Source organism: Poecilia reticulata, linkage group LG16, assembly GCF_000633615.1.
Source record: "Poecilia reticulata strain Guanapo linkage group LG16, Guppy_female_1.0+MT, whole genome shotgun sequence".
NCBI classification, from domain to species: Eukaryota; Metazoa; Chordata; class Actinopteri; order Cyprinodontiformes; family Poeciliidae; genus Poecilia; species Poecilia reticulata.
This window is the reverse complement of record NC_024346.1, coordinates 737,653-744,105: the sequence shown is the minus strand read 5'-3', so window position 1 is coordinate 744,105 and position 6,453 is coordinate 737,653. Positions and strand designations below refer to the sequence as shown.

At 54.9% G+C, this 6,453-nt stretch overlaps 2 protein-coding genes across 5 annotated transcripts in view; one reads left to right on the top strand and one right to left on the bottom strand.

Annotated features, from left to right (window-relative positions):
• Positions 1 to 3,894, top strand: part of LOC103477468 (atrial natriuretic peptide receptor 1-like) — a 16,715-nt gene extending 12,821 nt beyond the window's left edge. For 3 of the 4 annotated variants that reach the window (XM_017309354.1, XM_017309353.1, XM_017309352.1), the window contains 12 exons: positions 178 to 255; positions 362 to 466; positions 539 to 610; positions 681 to 843; positions 948 to 1,103; positions 1,181 to 1,376; positions 1,691 to 1,837; positions 1,928 to 2,051; positions 2,442 to 2,510; positions 2,720 to 2,894; positions 3,026 to 3,124; positions 3,247 to 3,894. In XM_017309354.1, coding sequence (XP_017164843.1) covers positions 178 to 255; positions 362 to 466; positions 539 to 610; positions 681 to 843; positions 948 to 1,103; positions 1,181 to 1,376; positions 1,691 to 1,837; positions 1,928 to 2,051; positions 2,442 to 2,510; positions 2,720 to 2,894; positions 3,026 to 3,124; positions 3,247 to 3,392 — 1,530 coding nt within the window. In that variant the 3' untranslated portion in view covers positions 3,393 to 3,894. Of the gene's footprint in view, positions 1 to 177; positions 256 to 361; positions 467 to 538; positions 611 to 680; positions 844 to 947; positions 1,104 to 1,180; positions 1,377 to 1,690; positions 1,838 to 1,927; positions 2,052 to 2,441; positions 2,511 to 2,719; positions 2,895 to 3,025; positions 3,125 to 3,246 lie in introns of those variants that run through there. The other variant, XM_017309355.1, reaches the window with a different exon arrangement.
• A 330-nt stretch (positions 3,895 to 4,224) lies between these two features.
• Positions 4,225 to 6,453, bottom strand: part of dek (DEK proto-oncogene) — a 21,764-nt gene continuing 19,535 nt past the window's right edge. The window contains exons 5-12 of the mRNA XM_008430599.2: positions 6,099 to 6,193; positions 5,897 to 6,026; positions 5,508 to 5,783; positions 5,335 to 5,442; positions 5,184 to 5,253; positions 4,952 to 5,094; positions 4,820 to 4,888; positions 4,225 to 4,420 (exon numbers count right to left, since the gene is read on the bottom strand). Of these exons, the coding sequence (XP_008428821.1) occupies positions 4,409 to 4,420; positions 4,820 to 4,888; positions 4,952 to 5,094; positions 5,184 to 5,253; positions 5,335 to 5,442; positions 5,508 to 5,783; positions 5,897 to 6,026; positions 6,099 to 6,193 (903 nt within the window). The 3' untranslated portion in view covers positions 4,225 to 4,408. The remainder of the gene's footprint in view (positions 4,421 to 4,819; positions 4,889 to 4,951; positions 5,095 to 5,183; positions 5,254 to 5,334; positions 5,443 to 5,507; positions 5,784 to 5,896; positions 6,027 to 6,098; positions 6,194 to 6,453) is intronic.

The following is a 6,453-nucleotide window of genomic DNA, read 5'->3' as shown; positions in this document are numbered from 1 at the left end:
TTCCCTCAGCATTCCCTCAGCGTTCCCTCAGCATTCCCTCAGCGCTCCTTCGTCGTTCCCTCAGCATTCCCTCAGCGTTCCCTCAGCGTTCCCTCAGCGCTCCCTCAGCGTTCCTTCGTCGTTCCCTCAGCGTTCCCTCAGCGTTCCCTCAGCATTCCCGTCTGTTCCCTCTCACAGGGGAACATTGTGGCCATCAAATACTCCAACAGGAAGCGGATTGAGCTGAACAGGAAAGTTCTGTTTGAACTCAAACATGTGAGTCTGTCCCGATCATCTGAAGACGTTCTGTATTGGAGCATCAGGCGGTTCTGGTTCTGTTGGACCTCCAGAACCGAACTGACCCAGACGTGTTTCTGTTCAGATGAGAGACGTCCAGAACGAACACCTGACACGGTTCATCGGGGCGTGCATCGACCCGCCGAACATCTGCATCGTCACAGAGTACTGTCCCCGAGGCAGCCTGCAGGTACGCGCACTTGGCCGTCCCCCTGTCCCCACATGTCTCCACATGTCCTCACTTGTCCCCACATGTCCTCAGGACATCCTGGAGAATGACAGCATCACCCTGGACTGGATGTTCAAGTATTCGCTCATCAACGACATTGTGAAGGTGAGCCTCTTCCTGCGCACCGCCCGGTCTCCAGGTGGGACAGACGCTCAGTACCCGTCTTTGTCCTCAGGGAATGGTCTTCCTTCACAACAGCGTCATCGTCTCTCACGGTAAACTCAAATCGTCTAACTGCGTYGTGGACAAGCGCTTTGTCCTCAAAATCACCGATTACGGTCTGACCAGCTTCCGATGTGACCCGGACTGCGGCGGCGACACTCACGCCTACTACGCCCGTGAGTCCTCCGACTTCTCCATCGCTACCGATGGCTATAGAAGACACGGGGCAAACCTCGTCAAAATAAAAGACCGAGCTGACCTTTCTCTGGGTTTTGTGCAGAGAAGTTGTGGGTGGCTCCAGAGCTGCTCCGGATGGAATCTCCGCCTCCTCAGGGGACGCAGAAAGGGGACGTGTACAGCTTTGGGATCATCCTGCAGGAGGTGGTGCTGCGCCGAGGAGCCTTCTACCTGGAGGGGGCGCTGCTGAGTCCCAAAGGTAAACCACAGCGGGTCCACAGGGTCCCACTTCCTTCCGGATTCAGGCGTCTCCTGAGCATCCCGGTGTCCCAGCAGAGATCGTGGACCGGGTGATTTTGGGTGAGTGGCCCTGCCTGCGGCCCACCATCGACCCGGAGGACCACCCAGAGAGTCCGAGTCCCAACGAGTCCAAACCCGAGCTGGGCCAGCTGATGCAGCGCTGCTGGGCCGAGGAGCCGACTGAGAGACCCGACTTCAACCACATCCGCCTGCTGCTGCTCAAGCACGGCACGTAAGGGCCGAGACACGGGCTGGGTCGTAGGGGTGGAGTCTCCTTGTCTCCCAGCAGTGAGCCGAGCTGCTCTGGATCAGAACCTTTTGATACCTTCTCACTGGAACCCCGTTTACATCAACAACAGTAGAAATAAACTGCTGCCCTCTGCTGGTGGTTCTAAGGAAATTCAAAATGATCACATTCTTTCAAAGTTGTCTGATAAACATCTTCTATCGTGAAATTCCCTGTTAAATTAGACAAAAGTTTGTTAAAGTGGTCGGACAGAGCAGAGTTACAGCTAAACGTCAACTCTGCCATGTTTCTGCTTCCAGAGAGTCCAGGAACAACATCCTGGACAACCTGCTGTCCCGCATGGAGCAATACGCCAACAACCTGGAGGAGCTGGTGGAGGAGCGCACCCAGGCCTACCATGAGGAGAAACGCAAGGCTGAGGCCCTTCTCTACCAGATACTGCCACAGTGAGTACTATAGTACTCACTGTGGCAGTCATCATGGTAGTAGTACCACAGTCAGTACTGATCCTGTGACCTGGTTGTTGTCGTCTGCAGCTCGGTGGCAGAGCAGCTGAAGCGCGGAGAGACAGTTCAAGCTGAAGCCTTCGACTCGGTCACAATCTACTTCAGTGACATCGTTGGTTTCACCGCCCTGTCTGCAGAAAGCTCCCCCATGGAGGTCCACAGCACCTGGACCTTATGCTACCTGAGAGCAAAGGCTGCAAACTCTGGGGAACTGTTAGCCTAGCTTACATTAGCTAAGGAAAAAATATGGAAGCAGAGGAAACATTTAGCCTAGCCAAACATAAACATTGTCAGAAAAAGAAAACTATTAGCCTAAACACAGGAAGCTGGTAGCCTAGCCTAGCTTAAACACAGGAAGCAGAGTGAAGCTGTTAGCCTAGCTTAAACACAGGAAGCAGAGTGAAGCTGTTAGCCTAGCTTAAACACAGGAAGCAAAGGGAAGCCTTGCAGCTGTAAACAGCTCCCCCTGTCTGCAGCTGAGCTATGCCTCCTGTTTCTTCCATGTTTAGTCTGAATCTAAACCCTGAGGTCTGTGTTTCTGCAGGTCGTGACTCTCCTCAACGACCTGTACACCTGCTTTGATGCCATCATTGACAACTTTGATGTTTATAAGGTGAGAACAGTTTGGGTCAGAACAGGATGAAGGTAGCTGGGATCAGAATTGGTGGATCTGAACGATTCACCTTTTGATCCGGTTAGAGGAAGGAAGTCATTCTGTCAGATTTAATCATGTTAAATAATTTTCTGCCACATTAAAAAACCAAACTAAAGCAGCAGACTTCCTGTCCCGCTAACGGTGTTGTTGTCCTGCGGCGCCCCCAGGTGGAGACCATCGGTGACGCCTACATGGTGGTCTCCGGGCTGCCGGTGAGAAACGGGAAGCGGCACGGCAGGGAGATCGCCCGCATGGCGCTGGCCCTGCTGGCCGCTGTCCGAACCTTCAGGATCCGCCACCGGCCGGAGCGGCAGCTGAAGCTGAGGATCGGGATTCACAGCGGTGAGGATCTGGACCGGCGTTGGGGATGGACTGAGAATCTGATCCTGGACGGACCGTTGGAGTTTCCCACAGGAACCGGAAGACGCTTCTGTTCACGGCCCAGACCGGTTCTGATCCGCCTCTGTCTGCAGGTCCGGTGTGTGCCGGAGTGGTGGGTCTGAAGATGCCACGCTACTGCCTGTTCGGGGACACCGTCAACACGTCTTCACGGATGGAATMCACCGGGGAAGGTGAGACTCGACACACCTGAGACTGGACTGGAGTGGTACCGTCCCCTGCTGGCCCAACAGAAGGTCCTCCAGGGTGGACCGGACCTGGTACCGACAGCAGCCGTCTGTGTTTGTATCTGCAGCGCTGAAGATTCACGTGTCGGCGGCGACCCGCGACGTCCTGATGGAGTTCAACTGCTTCCAGCTGGAAAGCCGGGGGTCCGTGGACGTCAAGGGGAAGGGAGCCATGAGCACCTATTGGCTGCTGGGGGAGAGCGGCAGCCAATGAGGACGCAGCGCTGACGGAGGGGGCGGAGGATGCAGGCGGTTTGGTTGTTTCCTGCCGATGGAGGATCGTTCTGGTTCCGGTCAGATCCAGAACTTCTGGAGGAGAACCGGAGTCGGATGGATGGAGCAGAAACACCGAAGGAGGAAAACGGACCGGGACCTTTCTGCAGAGCCCGATCAGTACCTGCTTTCTCGCTCCAGCAGCAGTTGGTCTTCATCAGAACCGACTGCTGGTTCTGATGACCCGGTGCTCTCTGCCGCCGCCTGGTGGCCGCACGACAGAAATGGCCTGGTGACAGGCAGCCACAGGGGGCAGCAGAGAGCTGGATGGACCGGTTCTGTTCAGGCCTTTAGAACCCATCTGTCTCCATGTAGAACCATCTACAGAACCAGAACCTGCTTTGCAGTTATTGGTTGCATTTCAGACAGGTTCTGATCCAGCAGGTCCAAAAGGTTCCTGCTGCGGTTCTGCCTGTTTCAGGAAGTTTAGATTGTGAAAAAAACATGAAGAAAATTTTAAAATAGATCAAATAAATTCTTATGTTGGACTGGATCCGGTCCTGTTTGGACCTCCAGGTCCATCAGAATCTAACCGGGTCACAGGAAGCTGGACTTTCTGCGCCCCGGATTTCATCCAATACCTTTTCTGGTTCTTCCACAATCCCAGAAACTGGACCCGAGTCAGAGAACCTGGTTTCCAACAGAACCAGTAGAACCGGGTCACAGGATTTAGATCTGTGGTGGTTCTGTTCTGCATGCAGATCATCTGTTGTCCTGGACCAGAACCAGAACCGGTCCTGCAGGGAGCATTTTGAATCAGAGTCCAAACTGGCTTTGTTGAAAAATGTACAAATTTATTGAACATGTTGATGCGGAGGAGCCGTCCAGCAGGGGGCGCTGTGCCTCTGCAGCGGGTCCACTTCATGACAGACGGAACCAACGAAAAACCTGCTGACCACATCCCATAATGACATCAAAACAAGGGCGGAGCCTGTTGCCACGGACACCTGGCCGTCTTCATGTGATGAGCTGTGAGGAGACAGAGGACATCATGACACGGCGCCCCCTGCTGGAGGACTCAAACTGGGCCCAGTCCGGTTCTGGTTGGACCAGGCAGTCCGGCTCAGGAAGTGATGTAATGGTTCCATCTCAGCTGGATGGTGATGAAGAAACGTGAATCTGCTGCTGAACACGTTGTTGCTAGGCAACCAAAGAGTGAGCGAGTTGCTGCTAACCAGCTAGCTTATGAGAAGTTCAGCAGCCAAAGCCTGTCTTCTGCCTACATCTCCCAGAATGCTGTGCGGTTATTATTAAATATTCTATCTGACATGATCACCTGTCTATTTATTGTTCTGGACCCAGGGAGAACCAGAACCGGGCTGGACCCGCTGTGATGAGGATGATGAGGGTGATGAAGGTCAGACTTACGGTCTTGACCGTCTGCTTGATGAAGTCCTTCCTGCTGCTCAGGTCGTGTTCCGGATACGTGTCGAACACCTGCAGCAGAGAGCAGAGGTCATGCGGGGTCAGAGGTCATGCGGGGTCAGCTCTGGCTCCGACCTTCAGGCAGATCTGCTTCATGGTCATCTCCTCCAGGTCGGCCTCCTTCAGCAGACTCTCCACCGTCTTCCTCAGCTGCTCGTCTGTCGGCGCCTTCTTCACCATCCTGATCAGCGGCTCGTCTTCGTCGGAGCTGTCCTCGGCTGGACCGCGGGGGTCAGAGGTCAACATAGGCAGGGGTCAGAACCAGACCCGGGTCCGTCCCGGGTCTGGTTCTGGACCTGCGGCTCACCTGCATTTGTGTTCTTGCTGCTGCTGTCGGCCTTCTTGGTTTTGGCGGCGGCTACTTTCTTCTTCTTTGGCTGAAACAGACAGCAGAGTTCTCCGTTAGAGCCCGGTTCTGGTTCTGGTTCTGGTTCCAGGTTCAGACCTGGGGCTGGTACCTTCTCCTCTGCCTCGCTGGTTCCGTCAGAGCTCTGGCTCCTGGGTCTCTTCTTCGCCGGTATCTGCTGCTTCTTCTTCTTCCCTCTGCTGGACTTGGGCTTGGAGGACTGAAACAACCAGAACCTGTTCAGGGTTCTGCAGCAGGTTTGGGTCAGAACCAAAGTGATCTCACCTCATCAGACTCTGACTGGTCAGTCTGCTCTTCCTCCTCCTCCTCCTGTTCTGACCGTTTCTCCTCTCCATCAGAACCTGCGGCCTCCACCGACGCCTCCACCTTCTCGTCATCGTCTTCGTCGCTGCTGGAGTCCATGACGATGGCTTTGGATTTGCTGCCGGGTTTGGACTTCTTGGTGCCGCTGGCTCTGGGTTTGCTCTTCTTCTTCTTGGCCACCGAGTCGCCGCCGGCCAGCTTCTTCTTGGTCCTCCGCTTCTTCTTCACTGGTGCGCGCTGTGGGGGAACGACAGCAGCCGTTAGAGGGGGCGGAGCCTCAGTAGCGAGGGGCGGGGCTTCTTTGTGGATGGGGCGGAGCCTCAGTAGAGAGGGGCGGGGCTTCTGATCACCTTCCCGCTGTTCTTTGGGGCGATCAGGAAGACAAGGATCCGATCGATCAGATCCTGGTGGGTTCCTTTCTTCTCCAGGTCCAGAATGGAGCAGACCAGCTTCAGCTTGGTGTTGGTCAGGTTAGAGTTCCTGGGGGAGACAGGTCCATCAGAACCTCCATCAGAACTGCTCCAGGGATCCAGAACCAGCTGAGGAACCCACCTGAGCATCTTGTCTCTCTTCCTGGTGAACTCCTGGCTGTCTGCGGCGAACGGGAAGCCGTTGAACTGCCGCAGATTCTTCTTGACCGAGGCCGACTGAGAAGACACAGAACCGTTACTGTCCGGGTTCTGGTAGAACCGAGCAGTTTGCAAACTGAAATATGGAATGCTTTGTGATCCTGGACCCGCTCCAGCTGGTGGAGAAAGGAGGACATGGAGATGTTTCTGTTCGGCAGAATCAAATCAGGAACCATCAGCTGCTGACCCAGTTCTGTTGCTCAGGCACAAGCTGGAGACCTTCTGGCCTGCTAGCTGGGACGCTAACAGGGATGCTAGCTGGGACGCTAACAGGGATG